General features: G+C 42.0%; 1 protein-coding gene across 5 annotated transcripts in view; it reads right to left on the bottom strand.

Annotated features, from left to right (window-relative positions):
• FYCO1 (FYVE and coiled-coil domain autophagy adaptor 1) overlaps positions 1–19,225 on the bottom strand; it is a 56,791-nt gene extending 37,566 nt beyond the window's left edge. For 4 of the 5 annotated variants that reach the window (XM_062569435.1, XM_062569437.1, XM_062569438.1 and 1 more), the window contains exons 1-7: positions 17,722–17,808; positions 8,742–8,926; positions 7,073–7,179; positions 5,852–5,977; positions 2,462–2,568; positions 1,407–1,550; positions 534–627 (exon numbers count right to left, since the gene is read on the bottom strand). In XM_062569435.1, the coding sequence (XP_062425419.1) occupies positions 534–627; positions 1,407–1,550; positions 2,462–2,568; positions 5,852–5,977; positions 7,073–7,179; positions 8,742–8,796 (633 nt within the window). In that variant the 5' untranslated portion in view covers positions 8,797–8,926; positions 17,722–17,808. Of the gene's footprint in view, positions 1–533; positions 628–1,406; positions 1,551–2,461; positions 2,569–5,851; positions 5,978–7,072; positions 7,180–8,741; positions 8,927–17,721; positions 17,809–19,206 lie in introns of those variants that run through there. The other variant, XM_062569436.1, reaches the window with a different exon arrangement.
• Between the last annotated feature and the right edge of the window lie 1,147 nt (positions 19,226–20,372).

Genomic DNA, 20,372 nt, shown 5'->3' with positions numbered 1-20,372 from the left:
TTTTGTTGCTGACTATTGGTGATACTAATGATAAGAACACTGAGGAGATCCTGTCAGGATTAAAAAAAAAAAAAGTGCATAGCACCTTAACATCCAAGCACTTTATGTTTTAAATTATTCCCTTTTGTTGGTAACAGCTTCAAGGAAACTTAAATATGCATTTAAAAGTTTTGTTCAAATGACAGCACTGGGTAAACTCAGGTTCATTGTGGGTTGCATTCATAGCACTACAAAACATGAACTTAAAGGAAAAAATGTTTGTTTTCACTAAAGATAAATGAAAACATACCTATTTATACGCTGTCTTTTAAGGATCTTTTCTTTTTCCTTTAGAAGATCTGCATGTTCAGCTGAATCAGCTACTAGACCATCCGCTTTCATTTTTAATTAAAGATATCTTTCGTAGCTTACTGTTCTAAGATTCATAAGCATCATAAAACTATCAAGCTCTAAGAAACTATGCCATTAAATAAAGGTCTACTGTGCTAAGGAAGTAATACTTCTGTTCAAACATTTATTTTTAATTTGTTTACCTGCAAATAGTTGCTCACTAAACTGCTCATGCTGGAACTCCGACTTGGGGGCTTCCATAAATACGCTGAAGATCCAAGGGAGGATAGCGTTCTCCTGTCAGTCACACAGAGGAAAAAGAGAAGACTAAGCACATACATACACGTTTTTCTACTCCTATCTGTAAGCTTTATCTAGTTATAACTACCACAAACAACAAGATGTAACTGCGCTTGTTGTCTGGGCCAACAGTCACTGAATTTGATGGAAAACAAAACAGAGATATTAAAGGTGCTGATAGAAGACTATGGGATTGGTATCCATGACTTCCCACATTCACAAGATCCAATGCAGTTTTGATCTATGAAATTGTACTGCTGTGTGGTGGGTGCTCAACCAGATGGTGGCAGTATGCAGCTGCAAAAAACTCCAGTGGATATACATGGACCTGAATCAGACCTAGTAGTGTTTGCTGTTCCCTCCTTTGAGATGGGATCAGGCCTCCTGTAGTGAAGGCACACTGTCAACTATACCCCTACAGCAGGTGAAGCAGACTCCTCAGTCATTCAGTCATTATGGGCCTGAGATCTTTAAACAAAGGAGTCAAAAACATTTATTCTTGTGTCTGTGAAGAAGAAAATATCTTGGGATTTGAGCCCAAACTGAGTTAGTGGAAGGACTATTACAGATCTGTGTAAACATCAAAACTGATCTCTGGTATGCTGTATTTTGGAGAAGAAAAAAGGCCCAATTTGTTCACAGACCAATTACATGGAGAAATTGTATGCCTGCTCTAACAGGCATGTTACAGCCTGCCTTCAAAAGCAAAAAAGCTTTTACAAATTCTACAGGTAGGTATAACACAGCCCTGGTGCTACAAAGTGTTTCTCTCTTACCTGGCGAATGTTGGCCATGCAGCATCTAAATCATAGCCTCTTGATGCCAGGTCAAACTGAACATCAGTGAGCTCATAGAGTTGACCCACAATGTCAGAATTCATTTTGGAATTCAGAAATGGACTTCTTGCATAGTACCAGTCACTTGAAAACAAAAGATAAAAGTTGTACTAATTTATAAGTAAAAACAAAGCAGAAGTTTCACTTGCAAGAAAATAAAATATTTTAATTCACTCTTTTCTTCTAAATCATTGACTCTACCACATAAAAATTACTCCAAATGCAAAATGAAAGCAACCAGCCCCATCAACCAAGATGCAATCCCTTTGATATGAATGAGGCAAATTGATCCAATGAAGCCTACAAAAACATTTTTCAAGAAGCCCCTACACAAAACATTTTTTGCTCTAGTGCTTGGGCAAAAAGATTAGCATGACAAGAGTTGCCATACACTGGATAATCACACAGTAAATACATAAAGCACACACTTAGTACATCAAGAATGAGAGTCAGTGAGCAGCAACTACAGTCAAATACACTACAGTCAAATACACTGTATAAAGTTAGCTTTTCCTAAAAGCCCTGCCTATGTCCCTCCCAACTAACTATAAACTGTCTTCGGTGTTCCTTGGCCAGGAACAAGCTGTTCCTCTGCGTGATACTCTAGAGAGTAGTAAACACTTTCTGAGGCTTTGCACAGCACAACCAAATTCATCTTCCTTTATGATGTACAGCACATAAGACAAACCCAGGATCTTCAATGTTTATGAAAAGTTTACTTTCAAAACTTGCATAGAAGCATCAGGACTTGAAGGAGCGACTCACTGCACATACGCTCAACTGTAAAAACTTTCAACATTTACTAGCCTAAGATAGGTATGAACCAGTAACCCAGGCCAAAAGATCTATTTTTATTTGTATCCTATTACCGCTCTATAAGCCAGCCACTGGAAGTGTTTCAATTTCGTTCAACAGCCACTCTGTCAATCTTTTGTTTTGTTGACTGTTCACACTGAACAATCACCTCCTGGTTAACAAGGTACTTTGCTATTTACCTGGTCACTTTGGTGTTCATAAAACATTGCTGCAAAGTGTCTGCCAGTCTTTGGTGAACTAAGGAGTAACGAATAAATGCTCTTCCTTTTCCAAGAGATGTTCGTAGCTGGAAGGGAGAAATAGGAAAATAAAAATAAAGTCTAAGCATCATTTATAAACATATACAGAGACATGACCAGAGCAGACTACATACATATGCAAAAAACACAGTAAGTCGCTAAGCATAAAGGAAGTAATAAGAAGTGCCACTGAGACAAACTCTCTCCCAGTATGTTTTGGGGAGAATCTTTTAGAATGATGATTTCATATTTGTAGCTGCTGCTGCTTGCTGCTTTATAAAAATTCAGAAGGCATCAAAGGACCAATGCATCTTCAGATCTGCTGAGTACATGGGTACACGTTATGTTCAGGGCAATTCCAACATAAGGCAAAATCTCAGTGTGCCTTTTTAGGAAGACAATTAATAAATCAACATTAGAGGAATCACAACACTCAGCACTGAATTTTGTTACAGCTGCTATCTTGGGAAATTGATGCTTTCTTTTGTTTTGTTTTTTAGGTCTGAGCTATTTGCTGTCCTTCGAAACAAGGCAACTACTAATGTTTTGTTATTACTGTGTATCAAATCAGTAATTTAGGAATGGAAAATTAAAGAGATTAGAAGATTTTCTTATCAGTCAGCTATGCTCTTCTATATCCTAACCAAACTGCTTATCCACTTAGCAACTGAATCTATTCATGATGAGAAAATGGAGGCCAAGAAAATATTGGAGGGTTGAGGTTCAAGTTAGTAGGCTACTTTGAATTTAGCTGAATAAGTCAGTATGGAAGAAGGTGTAAAGGTCACAAAAGCTGTCTCCCCATTTGATCAGTACTCCACAGTCATGAAGTGAGAGCAATACCTTAAATTTAAAATTCCTTGATTTTGCTGGCACTGGGCTTCTGCCCTCAAAGAACAGTTCCTTTGTTAAATCAATTGTCAAGCAATCCATTATATACACAAATGTTCCTCACAAATGGAATGAAGAAACGTGAAGCAAAGGAAGCAAAGCCTTTTACTGCTTCTTCTTTTGAATTCTACATGACACAACGTATGAAATAACAAGATCCCCAAAGTTTAAGTAGCCCAGAAACATCCCATCGCATTAATCTATTGGGTTTTTATCCTCTTTGAGCATGCAGATTCCTGGATATTTCCCAGGGAGATGCAATCCCTGCCCTGTGAACAGAAGCATACTGACAAGTGTTTTTCCTCAATAGGGGTTTTTGGTGAATCCCCTAAAAATAGCCCAAAAGCCCGCTGAAAGCTACTGAGCTAATTCTATCATTACTCCCATTGGCTTATCAACTGAAACAGCAATGCTTCTTTTATGCATAGAGGTACTAGAACAAATACACATGACAACAGAAGAAGGGGAAAATATTTACATATATGCAGCTACAAGTAGCCAAAGAACATTCAGCTAGGAACAAAACCATGCCATCTCCTTCCAGAGCCTGCCAGAGTTCAATGAGGCAGGCTTCATGTTGACTGTACACTTTGCAGCTAAGGTGGTAGTGTATGTCTGGGCATAACTTTTAAAAATCAGAAAAATATGCAGCTGCAAAGACTTGGAAAGACGTGTTTTCAATGTAATCACAGTACTACATTGTAGTGCAGGGAAACAACCACAGCTCACCTCATGTCATCAAGAATAAGGCTCTCTGTCTAACTAACAGCAAGGCAGTTTCTACAGTACTCTTACTTTCTATCCTGTTTTACCTCTCTAATGTATCACACACCCTTATACTAAAGCGCTGCAAGCAAAACAGAAGAGGAGACAGTATGCCGTTAAATGTTTGACCCTTCTTAAAGAGTGACTGGCACTGCTGTTTCCTCCTTGTCCACTTCCAAATTTGAAAGTCAACATACAGTATTCTGTGAATAAACAAATGATATTTGGATACCTTAAAACTCTATCCAGCTAGGTTCAAATATTGGCTGTTGATTTCCTGTATTGAAGGGAAACAACCCAGTATTCATTTCTAGGCTTGAATCTGACAGCTCAGTTATGTGAAATGGTTTATTTTTTTTTATTCATATTCCTAAATCACAAGCTAACAAACCATGTTAAAAGAAATCTTCTACAAGGCAATTTCTATAGCTGCAAAGAAACTGAAATAGGAAATGTCCTTCTTCCAAACCATAATTTCTAGTATCATGCAAACCATTAAATACTGACAGATACTGGAAGAGGAAAAGCAGAGCTGCCTTAACCATGGTAACACACATGATGTGACCACACAGAACAGCATGGTTGTTTTTGCAGAGAAGGCAGGTTGGCTACTGCGGCTGAGAGCTTATGGGCCAGTAGCTACAGTTGGAGGACCTCCTCTGCAGCAGCAGTCACTGTCCTTACTTTTCTGGTCTTCCTAGAGGTTGCAGGAAAGGAAAACCTGATTTTCAGGGCTCTGCCCCATTTCCCTTTCCAATGCCTGCTGTGGCTTGTCCTCCTTGCAGCAGCAAAATTCAGTGTAGAGAGAAGAAAGTGAGTTAGGGAACACAGAGCCTACCTGTGCTAGAGTCTCATGGCTCTCTTTCAAATCACTCAAGATAACATTAGTTGGAGCTGCTGTGGAGGAATTGCTCAGAGAATAGATAAATCTGCTGTAAATAGTAACTTGCTAATTAAAATTAGCATTGCTCAGAGATAACAAAATTGGGCATCAGGACAACACGGGTTGGCACTGACAAACTACCACCTCTTCTTCCCTACAGGGAAGTTCCTCTTCAGATGATTCTGGGTAGTCTAAATACTACCCAGTCCTCAGACAGGATCAGCACTGTAAACTTCTTGCAGCACATCTAATCCACAAATCTAGTTACAGATGTAAAACGGCTGTTATGAGATTTATTACTACATCTAAGAAAAATAATAAAGCTTTTTGCCCTGTTCATATCAGCCTACTAGAGGTTACAATAATCATCCTGTACCATTACATCGCATTTTTTGACATCAAAGAACAAAGTAGAGACAGGAGATGAAAATCTCCTCTCAGTTACTCCTCCTCAACTGTACTGACAAATAACACTGTGTTAAGAAAAGGTTAAACATAGGGATTCTTTTCTCTTACACTTAGAGCAAGTCCTGCTTTAAAGGAAGCTGTGCTAATGATAGCAGGCTCTGTCCTTGACTTAATTTTTCATTCCTTTTTAGAGCAAATGTCAGTAATTTAATGAAAAGGCAGCACAAACCCAGAGGCCAACAAGACCATTCATTTGTTTAAGTGCTCTCCATATAACACTTCAGGCTATCTAATCTTACATAATTTGGTGCTACTACTCTCTTGAAGCAAAGCACATATCAAAACACACAGGATATGTTGTGATGTTTAGCAGATATACTTACTTCTGTAATAGATTTAACAAAGCGGATTCCATCATTAGCTCCTTTGACCTTTGCCAGACAGTCACAGAAATAATCCCAGTAGTCTCTTCTATTTCCCAGCAATGTGTTTTTTTCTTTCTGATCAAACTTAAACAAGGAAAACAAAAACAATCAGTGAAATATACTTAAATAGAGCTACTGTGGAATTCTTCCACAACTTCCACAATTCCACAACTTTGTATACACGAAGGGAAGAGATATTATACCGTATCGATGCAATACAGTGGACCTAGAAGCTTTTACAATCAGTAACAGACATTAATGTTCTTGTGTCAGTTAAAATAGAGGCATCCATTCAAAACTTCTGAAACATTAAGATTTACAGCAGTTTCGGCAGCTTTTTAACAACAGCCAGAAACTGCAAGTCCCTGAGGAAGGACTGGCAATAAGAACTGTGCCAGTAGTTTACATGTACATACCAGAAAAACTTGCTCTAGCTAGATCATGCACAGGGTGGTGAAGCAGCAAGAGTATGGAATACATCTTGGACTACTCAAATCCCAAAGGATTTCTTCAGCTTCTGCTGAAGCCTGTGCAACCCAATTAAAACTACCTTACCTAGATTAAGGCTGGATTAGCACGTCTATATTGCAGTCAGTGACATGATTACAGTATGTATAGACACAGACTATGCAAACTGAATTCCAGTTTGCCCAGCAAAGTGTCTTCTTTTACTTAAACTTTGAGAAGGCCCAAAAGCAGCATTTGAGATTCAAATTCAGCCTTTTGCATTAAGTTTTCCATAAAATAAAAAAATGAATTTCCAAAATGAAGTCATGAAAAATTCTGTATATTACTCAGACAGCTCTATTTACACCATGAGTAATTACTTACTGGTAATTATTTTGCACTGAAATGCTGTCAAAACCTCATTATCACAATTTATCCAGGATAATTTAGGAATGTATATTTCCAAAAGTCAAGGTCAGATGTTCCAGATCAATGGGAAATGCCTTACGTTTTTCAACCAACCTGCCAGTACCGCCTTTTGATTATATTCATTTGCTTTCATGTGAAATATATGCATTAAGGACCACACATTTCAGTTCACTTACTAAAGTAAGAGAGACTTAACTGGATATTTATGATCACTATTTGAATAACCCCACACTTTGAAGAGAATAACAGAAAAGAAGGCCTAGCTTTGATACCGGATTATGAGTAACACACATCACTTTTTACCTGTAAAAGATACTCAAGCTTGTAGGAGAATTTTTGCAAGCTGACACTGTCATCTGTGATCGGTTCCCCTCCTTCTTTAAATTCTTTGCTTAATTCAGTCACAGCATCTTTAAAACAAAACACAAGAATAATTAAGAAACGCAAGAGAGATTTTGTACTGAACCCCTAAGCAACTAAGTAAATGGGCTGTATAAGTAAATGCATGTGTATATGTTTTCTTTCAGTAGTAATGTCTTAATGACAGTGCAAAAGCTTGCTGCTGCGCTTGTAATTTAAGATCACCTGTAACAAAAACTAGAGCTCAAATTATGCATGCTCTCATACTGATTTATTATCTCTTTTCCTTAAAAGTAGCAAAACCTTCTCATGAGACTCAGTAAAAAAATGGTAACAGACAATTGCTAACTTGATCCTCAACAGAGGAAAGAGAAATAACTTCTTGCAGTCTTATGTGCACATTAAAGTTCTTCTATTGCAGTAGGCCAAAGAGAATTCTGATTAGAAAGAACAGAACACATAATCTGCTAAAGGGGATCAGTAACACAAGAACAGCTATTCAGTCAGCACATTTATCTTCTCAATGCTTTATTCTGGAAGATTCAGCTTGTACTGGTTACAAAATGCAAATGAAAAAAAAATCACATAACAAGAAGCACAAAGCAATTCCTCTTCCCTAAAACTGACTCCATATCAGGCTAGGAAATCCCAAGTCAAAGCATACTCTGCTCTCTGCCTGGACACTCCGGCCCCAGAAGGGCGTACTCTTCTCAGCACCAGAAGTTGCTGGTTCCACTTAATTCTGTACTCCTTCCAAGCACCTGAGTGAGCCTTAGCTCCTAGTCCCACTTCCTCCACTTTATGAATAAAAATCTCTTCCTGTTAGCGGGCACATAGGTCTCCTTCCTGTATCTCCTGGATATAGGAATATCCAGATTCCCTGCTTTGGTGCATATTATACTTTTTATTTAATAAAAATGAAAAGGAAAAATGCTTGGCTCTTGCTACAGGTAGCTGTTTAGAACAGAGACAGGACAGGAAATGGATATAGGTCTGCTGCCAATGTTACCTGCAACATAGTTGTAGAAAATGAGGCTGGTTACTGCTGGTGGAGGACAAGCCAAGTGTGCAGAAAGCAAATTCCACTGCAGCAAGAGCAGCAGATCGAATTCTCCAGTACTCTTCCTTTGGCTCTCTATCTTCAGTTTAGTTTTGCCTCCTGTTTTGCCCTTTCCCACATTAAAAGCAGTTTGACAGCAGCTTCCCATCAAGGGAGGGGATAAATATCAGATGTTATCTTCCTCTCATGTGAAGTCTTATAACAGCAGAGCTCTATTTATTTGAAATGTTGTAGCTCGTACTGCTCAGGAGAATAATTCTGCTTTCTCTCTGCAGAAAATGTCTTTAAGTTGTAAGACCAATCTCTAATGTTTTACATTTAAGTTTATAGGATTTAAGAATTTTTGATCCTCCAAAAGTACAGCACATCTTCTCTCACACAGAAGAAAATCAGTCACATCTCTATTGAGCACATGGCAGACCTTGAACTGCATTGCTACAATTGCTATACACAAGTATTAAACAGTTAAAAACACAGCTCCCACTCTCTGTTATTAAAACACGCAAGATTCAGCTCAACCTACAAAATGAATCTGTCAGCATGACAGTATACCTTGCAAGTCCCTTATAATTCGCTGTAGCTGGCTTTCGCCACTTGTTGCTGTCATCTTGAAAACCAAAGGAGTTCCTTGTCTGGGCTGTTAACCTTTTCATCCATCTAGATAAAAACAGCAGAGTTCATATCCTTTATGACCCTTGGGCTGATAAAGATGATTCTTATCTGTGACACCTGCAATTCTGTAAAAAAAAATAAATAAAATGAATGGGTTTACGATCTCATAAAAGACATTTAACAGAGGGCATTTTAAATCTTGTTTAGTAATGAATTCCTATAAACCAACTCTTTTCCAGAAACCTCACTTCTATTTCATTCTAAATTTCACTTTCTTTTTCAGTCCTTTCTGTTTCCACCTTTCAAAACTACTGAGTCAATCTCAATAGCAATTCTTTCTCTCTCTTTGGAGTTACAATATAGTTAGTTTTACAGCCTAGCTCAGGCTGTGATTTAATACAAATCATCTTGTGACCATGAGGGAGGTTCTGATGACACAGGAGTTTCCCTCACCAAAACCATCTGACAGACCTTCTTTACAAGTTACAGAGAAAAATGATTTAAGGACATTTCCATTTCAGAGAGCATTTCAAGATACAGTCTAGGCATGGGCCAAGATATATAAAAATGATTCAGGTTTGATTCTCTGGCATTGGAGGATATTTCTTAATCATGAGAACTACAAAGAGATTCAGTACTTGAGGTTGGTTTTAATATGAGAAAAAATATCTCATTTTTTCTTCAGGACCCTCTGTTCCCAATACATGTAAGAGGATAGCATGTTATTTTAAGCTCTGATACAGCATCCCTGGCTGGATAAATATACTTTGCTCATTAGAGCATCCAGCTCCCTCCCTCAAAACAACAACATGTGAATTATACCTCACATTCATGGAGAATTTTTTATTAATGTATGAGCCTCAAAATACTTCCCTGAAATAACTAAGCTTGACGATCCAAACTTTCAAATCCTAACCTGGGAACAAACTTCCAAAGCAACCCTATAGAAACTACATAAGGAATTTATCTATCTTCAAAGGTTGTTCAGAACTCTGCCTCCAACAATACAGCCTGAATCTTTAGAAAATTTGCTGTTACACTTCAGGAAACCTGCTTGTGTTACTATTCAAGCTGAATTACAACAAGATTAAGTTGCAATTAAAGTTTTACAGGCTTCTGAAGCACAAATGAGAACAGGTCAAATGGTGATATCTCGTCTTGTTTCTTTCTTTCACTATCAGAATAACTAAGTTGTCACTAAGTAGAAGTCTGAATGGATTGAATTCCTTTGGATGAATTCGAATGGATTCCTTTCTGCACCATATGTCTAGGTTTTCTTTGGAAAAGGTCCTGATGCGATCTTGTATTCTCTTCTTTTTGATACAAGGTAGATGTGGTTTAAAGAAAACCTTAACAAAACCAGAGAGGCAGAAAGATGCTAAATAGAAAGAGAAGGCTGAAACAAGGCTTACTAGTGTGTTTCTCTTAATTCCCCTGTTTTGTTACCTGCTAGTTCCATCTACATATTCTGATAGCACTAGTTACATGGCATAGTACACATACGTAGTCTGTACCATGCGCTGTCTAGACAAGGGCCTGTGCCTGCAAAATCCCCTCCACATCTGTGTTGCCTTAGGGAGAAAAGGCCAGCACAGAACACAACAGATGACCTTTTTGTGTTGTCAAACTCAATTTTTCACCTTCAATCAACAGTATCACATACCCAAGACTCCTGTCTCGTTAATACTGAGTGTTCATATAAAGTATCATATTTCCTGGTAACCTGTTGAGATTGGACACCAATGAAAAATGGCAATAATAACAAACTCAGTCAGTCAACATTTCCCTTTCAAAGCACGCGCATTAATATCAGCCATATCTGTTCGTTTTGCAACCATTATGCAAAGGAGCAGAAGTCAAAAGACGAGACTGTGTAATGTGGGCCATGGCAAGTCAAAATACACATCCAAACCAAATGCTGTTCCTCACACAATGCAAGAAAAGAATAAGGGCCAACAAGAGAGTCCTGCCCTTCTCTCCTGAAGGCCAGAACAAGTCCTAGTTCTAGGACTGAGGAAGGACACAGAGTACGCGAGACTCATACCTAGACAGTTACGATTGCGAGGCATGCCATGAAAATAGCAAACCTGCCAACTGCGGGCATGCACAGGGGGCCTGGAAGACCTGGCAGAGTTGGGACACTGACCCTGAGCCCTTATTTTGCAGCAGCCAGTGGGGAGCAGGACATGCAGTATCCTGTAGCAGCCAAGAGCAACAGGGGACCACGGGAAGTGCTAGTCCTTGGCAGACTGCCCAAGCACTGATTTATTGAGGTTGGGATGGAGGATTAAGGAGGCTTTAGAGTCTCGCCACCCCCAATAGAGCTGTGCAGGCTACTGCACTTGCCCAGAAGTCACAGATAAATATCTACTGCATGGACGACAGTTCAATGGCACAGTGCAAGCGACAGCAGCATGTTCCCAATGGGCTGACCTTGTTTTTCCACAGGAGCCAGAGGCATGCACTTCTATTCCTGCCAGGATCTCCTAGGCAGATTACAGGAGCCCTGAACAGACATCCCCATATCACATAACCTGACTGCAAGCACATAGGTGCACAACCCCTTCCTCTTATTCTCCCCCCCAATCTCTCTTTTCTCCAGCTCAGAGGGAGCAGGGTCTGAGTTTCCTCCTTCCTTGCACCAGCCCCCACCCCATGAGCAATGCGCTCCCTTCTTTTCTTGGAAGTGGATCATTCAGTTCTGCAAAATGGGGAGAAAGGTACTTCTCCCCTCCCTAGTTCTTCCCGAGGTGTTGCAAGAAAATAGAATATAGCCCATGGAAGGGTGCAGAGCTCTTGCCTATTATGCCATAGAGAGTCATCAACGTACCTAAACTGGTTCTCCAAGGCTTCAAAGTAGGAAGAGCTTCTGTAAATGTCTACCTGGTACTTCCTGATCACAGACCATTTTACCCAGAATTTTTAGGGCACAGCCCTGCTCCCTCTGCCATTTCCTAACCTATTAAGTAGATCTGTAATTATTTGCCTTGTGAGAACAGCAAAAGACCTCATGACACATGCCAGGCATGAGTGTCCTCCTTCAAGCTCTAAGCTTTTATATGTGATGCTGCGCTACCTCCTATATAATGACATTTGACTAAGGCCAATGGCATCAATCAGTAGAAAACTGCAGTGCTGCAATGAAATCAGTGGAGCGACAGTGAGGACCTGGCACAGGGTAGGGCAGAAAAAGCACCACGGGGTGTAACATCAGTCCCTCCTGTCACCTTAGGGTTATGCCTGCTGAGGCCTGAAGGTGGCTCCTCCCTTTCCTCCTGGCACAAGTACTAGTGTAGGGGTGACAATCTGCTTTTTGGGGACGAGGACATCCTGGAGATTAAAGAAAGCAGCAGAGAGGGACCAGCCCACTGTCACATACTGGAAAAGAAAAGATTTACCTGAAAGGGAGGGAGACACATAAGAAGCAGCAAACCAAACCCAATGATGGTAATTAGATTGGAGTAGCAGCAATGACAAGTTTTCAATTTGATTTAATAAAATTTCTCTTTCTGTGACTGTGGGCTTGTTGGCATCTCCAACAGCTACAATTTTGGAATTCACTGGTCAAATTGGACCAGCTTTGACAGAATTACAGAGGTCCTGAAAATCTTATGTTCCCCCATATGCGATCAAAACAGTAAACTGGCCGGAAGGGGGAACTGCATGAGCAGTCCCACTGAGAAACATGTTCTACCAGGACCTCAGTTATGACTAGACATCAGAGAATTCACTCCTCAGTCAAGTGCATTTTCTGGCATATACTAAGAGCAGAGCTCACACTGCACACCTGGTACAATTCACTTACAGAGTAAACTGGATCTGCAAGAAAAATTCACTGGAGATCAAGCTCCTCTGCTTACTACTGCTAATGGAAATACTTTGTGGTAAAATAACTACTCTGGTCTAGCTGTACCAAACAAGGACATTTTGTCACATGTTCCTCATGGGTATCACAAGACCTTTAATTATTTGATGCCTGCCATTCTCTACCTGTTATACAATAACACTCTGTGTGAAAAACACAGGCAAGGGAGGATACAGAGCCAAATCCTATGTCCACGAGAGTCACATTAATTTTAACTGTTCCCGTGTGTAATGTATACATGATTTGTCTCACAAAAGTAGGTAGTAACTGGTAACTGCTACGGCCACTGTTGGAATATAACATAGAAAAACTACCTATTCAGTCATAAAATGACTACAAGAAACAGAGAAGAAAAACCTGAATGTAAATCTCACTGCAAAGCTGAAGGAAGAACTGGGAAAGGAAGGAAGTCTTTGCCCCTCAAGGCTGTAATATCACAGGTTTAGTTAAATAACTGCATTCCAGTATTTGTCTAGAAAAGGTAGTTTGATGTTGCAAGAAACATACAGTCCCAGCACATTTTCCTGTAGCTGTGCTTCTAGCTGGTCCCATTTTTTACTGTACAACTCCCTATACCCTCATAAAGTTAAAGAATTGTTTCCTGCAATTAAAGGTTTGAGCTGAACTGCAAAAAAAAAAAGACAGTAATACAACTCCGCACTCATGCACAAATACTTGCTTTTACTGGGCAAGTCAGTCCTTTGTGCTTTAGTACAGCATATAAAGACGTGCCACCCTTGAGAGGGCACGCTGGATGACATTAAACAGGACAACTACAATCAAAAGGCAAGGCGAAGCCTGGCTGTCAGCTAAGGTTTCCCTTCTCTGAATTCTGAAGCTCAGTTCTGTTCTGAGAAGTGAAATTTTCATACTAAATGAGTGTTCCCCCTCAGTTTTCCACACCAACAGATCTTCACATTCCCATGACAAATATACATTTTTTGAAGTATTTTTTGTTTCTTTTGGTACCCCAGACAGGTTACAGGAGACCAAGCTGCAAACCTATACTTAATTTCCTACACACAAACACACACACACACACACAAACCTCAGTGTTCAGGCACATACATCTTCTGTAAAAAAATGTGTCTTGCAGAAAATCCACATCCAGAAAAAAAAATCACAAAGTAACACAGCATAGTAAAATAGAGTAACCAGATGCAAAGTGGACAAAAATACATCTTTTACAAATGCCTAGGAGAAGAGTAGTATGTTCATAGTTCAGGATTCCTTACAATGAAGCCTTTTTGTAGGCAGGCCTTGCAATCTAAGCATAGTTGCATTTTACAACATAAGACCAGAAGCTAATGACATTCCCACAATACTATTTGCATCCCTAACCTGAGAGACTGTCACAACAAAATTACCTTTTGTATAACCTTTATGCAAGCCTTCTTATCCTATGGGAGACAGGCCTGCATTCTCCCCCTATTTTATTCCTCATATTTGCAAATTGTTCTTAGAAAGAGATCAAAACTAAACAACAGATAAGAGTATACAAGTGGTACGATAACAACTGAGATACAGTTAATTTTCACACTGAGTGGGGAAAGTGAGCAAGCAGCTCTCCCAACTCTTCTTTTAGTGCTGCACCTATCGAATCATGCCACCACACCAAGAGTCAACTTAAAACCTTTTAAAATGGTACACTGAACGAATGCCAAACAGCGCAGATATACTAGACCAGAGACTCAGTTTCTGTATTTGGAGAATACAGTGCTATGTCTCTGATATTCCTCACACTAATGAAAGTTAAACATGAACTGAAATGACCATTTACACAAACAACAGAACAGGGATGAGCTTGTATTTATCACACAAAGCAGCACTGTGTCACGATGAGAAAGTTGCCTGTTTGAGGAAGCAGTCAGTTCACAAAGAGAAGAGGGCTCTTCTGATAACAGGAATTGCACTAGTATCACTATTAACAAAATCATCTACCCTTTTTTCTTAAGGCATGCCACTCCTTACCCCAAGTGAGGAATGCTGCACTGTGTTCATTAACATCTCCAAATTAACCTAACCCTAACTCTCCCAGAGACTTGCCTCTCCTCAGCTGCTGCCTTCCTATTTCACTTCCCCGGGGACATGTTCCCCTGCCACCCCAGTGCCTGTATGGGGAGCTAATGGGAGACATTTCATTAAAAAGAACTTTTTTTCATCTTCGCACTCTCATTCTTCCAAGTCATTTTCCTTGTGTCCCTATGTACCCCCCCCGATACAAAACCCATTCTTTCTCTCCGTAACTCCCACCTAATTAAGTATCACTTACATGTTCCTTAAGCCAGGGACTTGGTGCTTGAATGCTACCCTGAGGAGTGCCATAAAGATGCCTACAGAAATACATCCAGTACGGAGTTTCCAGAGCGAAGCAGTACTAGTGACTCATCGTGCTCATATCACTCATTGTATGAGCTTGGAGTCAGTCTTCCAAAACTCAAATATGTTTTCCAGGTTTCCAAATTTGGTGTCTGAGAAATGGAAGCCATACTAACCTCCTCATCAAGCTTGGCCTCACCCTCAGGCACCTCCGAGACTTAAGGATACTCAGAAAGCAATAGCCGCTGCATCGTAATTCTGATCTGCCTCCATCTGAACAGGGGTTTCTTAGTGGGAATTTTACCTGGGTATCTACTGTTCCACACTCTCCCTCCAAGCTGAGATTCCAGAGATAAGGGCTGCCTCCAATGGACAGTTCGGAGAAGTTTGGCAGGTAGTCAGCTGTCCTCCACCCAGCTGACAGCACTTGTAGCTGCCTTGGGCAACTCCTGGCCTATAAGTAGTTCCCAGTGAAGTGGCAACAAGCAACATTGAAAATTACAGGTTTTGGCCATGTATATCCAGATGAAATAGTAGGCAAATACTTTAAGCAAAGACCAAGCTGAAACAACCCAAACTAACCGGCTATTGAGTGAATCACACTACCCTAGAGCCAAGAACAAGAATTCTTGCTTTCTTTCCTCTGCAGCAGGAAATACTGAATATTGCCTCTCTCCCCGTCTTCCCATGGGTTTCCCAGTGAAGGTCACTATTCTAGGGGGAAGAGGGAGTGTCTGAGTTACAAAACCCAAATACTTAAAATGTGTTTGGAAGAGAGGCCTGTTCGAGAGTGCTGCCACCGAGCCTGTTGTTAACAGGCAGGCACATAGATGATGCAAGCTTGGCCTGAGGCCAGTTATTCAGGGAAATCCTGATCCAGCCTTTCTGCTTTTAAAACCTACATTGCCTTGCAGCAGCAGCAATACCTTTCATGTGTCCATCCTCCTCCTTCCCAGCAGTAAATGAAATGCCAGAGTGGACACACTCTAGGATAACCAGTGTTTAAAGGTAGCTTTGCTTAGCCCACTATACCATTAGCAACCACAAAATACTGCGATGGACAACAATATTAAATCAAAGGGAAGAGTATAATAGTTAAAACTATGTGCAGCAATAGTTTCCAAGCACTGTGACCTATGAGACTGGGATGGTGTATTTAAAAATTCTGCACCTTTTAACAATGCTTCAGGATAGAAAGCCTCTTTTTGAATACATTTGGACAAAATGTTTAAATTATTATTATGGCACTTCTGGGCACTAACAACCCCCACTCCCTGGGCAAATTGAAATTATTCTAGGAAAACAAAGAAAGGACACAGGCTAGATAAAAACTGCCAAAGAAGTTTCTTTCCACTGGCAAAGCCAAACAGGAATAAAAATGTAGTATATAAATACATAATAATATGTAATAATAAAACCACTTGGGTGTTTACAAGTCCCTTCAGTTTAATAATCTAAATAATACCTAAAGAAGTAAAGTAAAGAATACTAGAAGTAAAGGCCTAAGTGTTCATTCATGTGTTCATTCAAGTGTTCATTCAAATGTTTTCATTTTCAGGTATATTTTCATTTCTAAGTGTCATTTCAAAAGGATATTATTAATTTTTAAATTTGATTTAATGTTATATTTAAACTAAATGTTAATTTTAAAATGTGAATGTAATTTTTTAAACATGAAGAAAAACAAGTAACAATCCAAGTTAAAAATCATTTTCAGTCCTACTTTTCCTTCAGTATCCCTGATAATTTCTGCCATTTTACAAATATTTTTCTTTATATTTTGAAAGTTTTCTCTCACTAGTTGTTCTGTTAAGCCTTGATCCCTCCCAATTCAAGATTAGGCAGATCGAGGCCTTCAGGACAGATTCTTACTCCTTTTATGTAACTGTCTAGCAGCAAATATAATACATCCTTTCACTATTGTCAGATCGTGTACAAAAGAGGCTCCTGTATGCACAAATATCAGGCTTCATAACTAACTGGCTCTTTAGAGGAAGTAGGGAAGTCATGTTCACTTGAAGGGCTGTCAAATATATATTTGAGAAGAAGAAAAGCATAATATCTCTACTTGTTTTCAGCCATAGTCATCTCAGATATAACTTGTTAACAACAGTACATTCATCTTCAAAATAGAAATGTTCTGGAAACATTGTTTGGAACATCTGCAACATTTTTTAAATTTAAGTGCTCCCTCAAGGACCGTTGGAAAACTTCAGGAAATTGCCTTGTACACAATAGTATCTTGAAAATATAACACACCCTCCTGCAAAGACAATTTATCTTCTCTGTTGCACATATTGCTGCAAAATATCAAAGCTGACAATAAAAACACCTATAGAAAACAAGTTGCCTTGTGCTGGCAAGACACAGTCTGTCTTCTGCCTTGAAAGGGCAATCACGGTCTGCCTCTACAAGTGCATGAAGTCAGGGTGGATAAAATCAAACACTCGCTTTCACTCTTTAAAATGAAACAGGTAAAGGCCTGGTTCTCCTCTTCCTTCGTTTACACTTGAAAACTAACTTGTTGCAAAGGAGAGGGTGGACTGAAAACGTGACACCTGCAGCCTGCCAACTCCATACGCCGAACAAACACCCGCAGCCAACTCCACGGAGTTACATGAGCTTTGCACTCACGGGCAAAAGGTTCAGGCCCCCAAATCCCTACTGCGGCACCCAAACAGCAACGAATCCACCAGCCTCCGAAGCACGGCGCAGCCTTGCCGCACGCAGACTCACCGCCACAGCACCTCTACTCAGGCAGAACCCCAAATGCGAAGCCGACGACCATTTCATAAAAACACTGCTTTTTCCCCGCTCGCTGCGTAACACAGACACCAGCGCGAGCTGGAGGAGGGACAGCTGCAAACCCGGCATCTGGTCTGGAGACAGACCCAGCCGCCCACGCGCCAGCCCAGCTCTCCCCGTCATCCCCGGGAGATTTGCCGACACAAGGGCAGCAGGATTAGGGCTGTGGCAAATATTTGTGTGTCAGCGCTTTACGCCTCTCCAGCGAGGCCACCAACACAGGCAGCTATCTGCTTTCTAGCACTGTCCGAACGACGCCTGCTACTGCTGAACTCTGCCCCAGGGCTGAGGCATCCGAGGGTTTACTTGGGGGCAGCGGAGGTGGTGAGGGTGCTGTAAAGAACAGCAGGCAATTTTGATGCTGGTGAAAAACGAGTCACTCACTGGGTCCGGTTACAAGTTGTGCAGCATGTCACTGGCATGCGGTGACAACAGCACTCTGGAGCGTGCCACCTGAGGCACCCGGGCCAGCAGGCCTCTGCGTGCGTGCACGTGTGTGCGCATGCAGGGAGTCTGTCACCCCTGCTGTGCGTGTGTGTGTGTTGTCAGGGGGACTGTCACCCCACCTATGCGTGTATGTGTGTGTTGGAGGGACACTGTCACCCCTCCTGTGTGGGTGTGTTGTGTGTGTGTGGGGGGGGGACTGTCACCCAACCTCTGCGGGTGTGTTTGCGTGTGTTGGGAGGGGGGTTGTCACCTGACCAAGGGCTGAGCTGAGCTATCTGGGCCCCATCTCAGCTGGCTCCACCACAGGGCTGATCTGGGCACCAACGCGTACATGTGCACGTGCATCTGCATGTTAGGGGTATGCGTGGTGTGCGTGTGTATGGGTGGGTGTGGTGTGGGTGTGGTGTGTTTGTGTGCCTGTGCAGTAGGGGTGTGTGTGTGTTGTGTATCTGTGTGTGTTTGGGGGGGGGTTGGGTGTGTGTGCTTTGTGTGTTCTCAGTGTGTACGTGTGTTAGGGGGTCTGTGTGTGTCCCTTTGTATGTTTTAGGGGTATGTTGAGTGTGCGTGTGTGTGTTAGGGGGGTGTTCACAGCACCTGTGTGTGTTGGAGGTGTGTGTGTGTTGGTGCGTGTGTGTTGGGTGTGTGTGTGTGTGTTGGGGAGGGGTGTTCGGGGGGAGTGTTCGGGGGGCTGTTGTGTGTATACGTGTGAGCTGGGGTGTGCGTGGGCCGGCAGCGCTGCGTGGCGCTGGCGGCCGGCCGCCCCGCGAGGGGTGACGCTGCCCGGCAGCAACAAGTGGGAGCCACCGAAGTTACTTCCCCCCGCGCCGCCGCAGCCGCCTCCTCCTTCCCCCTCGCCGCCTCCTGCCCCCCCGCACGGCCCGGCGCGGCCCGGCGCGGCCCGGCGCGGGCGGCAGCGCAGCGCGGAAGCGGGACGCGGCGCCCCCGCGGCCGGGCCGGCGCGCGCCTTACCTGCGCGGCGGCGGCCATGTCGCGGGGAGGCGCCCGCCGCCTACAACTCCCATGATGCCCTCGGCGGCGGCGCCTCCCCCTCGGCGGTGCCTCCCGGCCCGCGGGGGCCGGCGGGCGGGGAACGCGATGGCGGCGGGGAACGAGCGTTTTTAACGGTTTTGCGGGGATAATCGCCGCCTTCCTCTGGAGTCGCGGCAGCGCCTCTCGGGGCTTGGGCGGTTGTCGAGGGTTGTTTCTGTTGCCCTCAAGCACGGAGGTCACCACTGTTAGCGCTTTTAATCCAGTTCGGTGCTTTGTTCGTTCGTTTGTTATATATCAGTTCATAAAGCTGCTTGGCGGGGCAACCGAAGGGAACTCGAAGCTGCGGCCTCGCGAAGCCGGCGCGCAGCAGGTTTCCTCTCCCGGCCGCCGCGGGCCCGGCAGGGACAGCGAAGTCTGTCTGTGGTACTGGCACCAGGCGAGAGGAAGCGGGTGCGAAACTTGGGTTTTGGCCTGCTTCCTGGCACGAGGACCTGCGCAGGCACCTGCTCCCCCAGCACCAGGGTTTTGCTACCAACAAGCTATTTCTGGTCTTTTTTTTTTCTTTCTTTCTTTCTTTTTTTTCCTTTTCTTTGTTTTCTTTTTTCAATTTTAACTTTTCCATAATGTCTCTGAAGAGACAGCATTTTTTCATAGTGGCTGAAGTTGGCTACAGTGGGCTGGTATTCAACGTATGCTTGGAAACTCAGGCTGTTCCTTTGCCTTTTTGCCCTGATGAATAAGTGATTTTGAATAGAACTTGTGACCAAACATTTTGTCATCAGTTCTTTGTTTGTGACTATTTCAGTTTCATAAATGTCAGTTCAGGCATCAAAGCGTCCTATTTTTAAGACTGAGAAAATGCACATAGTTATTTAGTGATTGATGTGTCACCATCATCCTTGTTTTTTTTCATCCTCAAAAAGCCTAAGGATGACTGAGTGACCATCAAACTTCAGTGAATAATCTTCACCTAAGTCAGGCTCCAAATAACTGAAAAACATTTTAATGGCCTGTTAAGGGTAGGCTACAGGGATAACTATCTTGTGGTACAAGAATGAGCAACATGAAATGGGACATCTTACATAGTTGTGAAGCAATGGTCAAGATAACTTTTCTGGGGACATGCTTTGCTCTGTCATGCAGTA

This window comes from Rhea pennata, chromosome 2 (genome assembly GCF_028389875.1).
Source record: "Rhea pennata isolate bPtePen1 chromosome 2, bPtePen1.pri, whole genome shotgun sequence".
Taxonomy (NCBI): Eukaryota; Metazoa; Chordata; class Aves; order Rheiformes; family Rheidae; genus Rhea; species Rhea pennata.
This window is presented reverse-complemented; position numbering and strand designations above follow the sequence as displayed.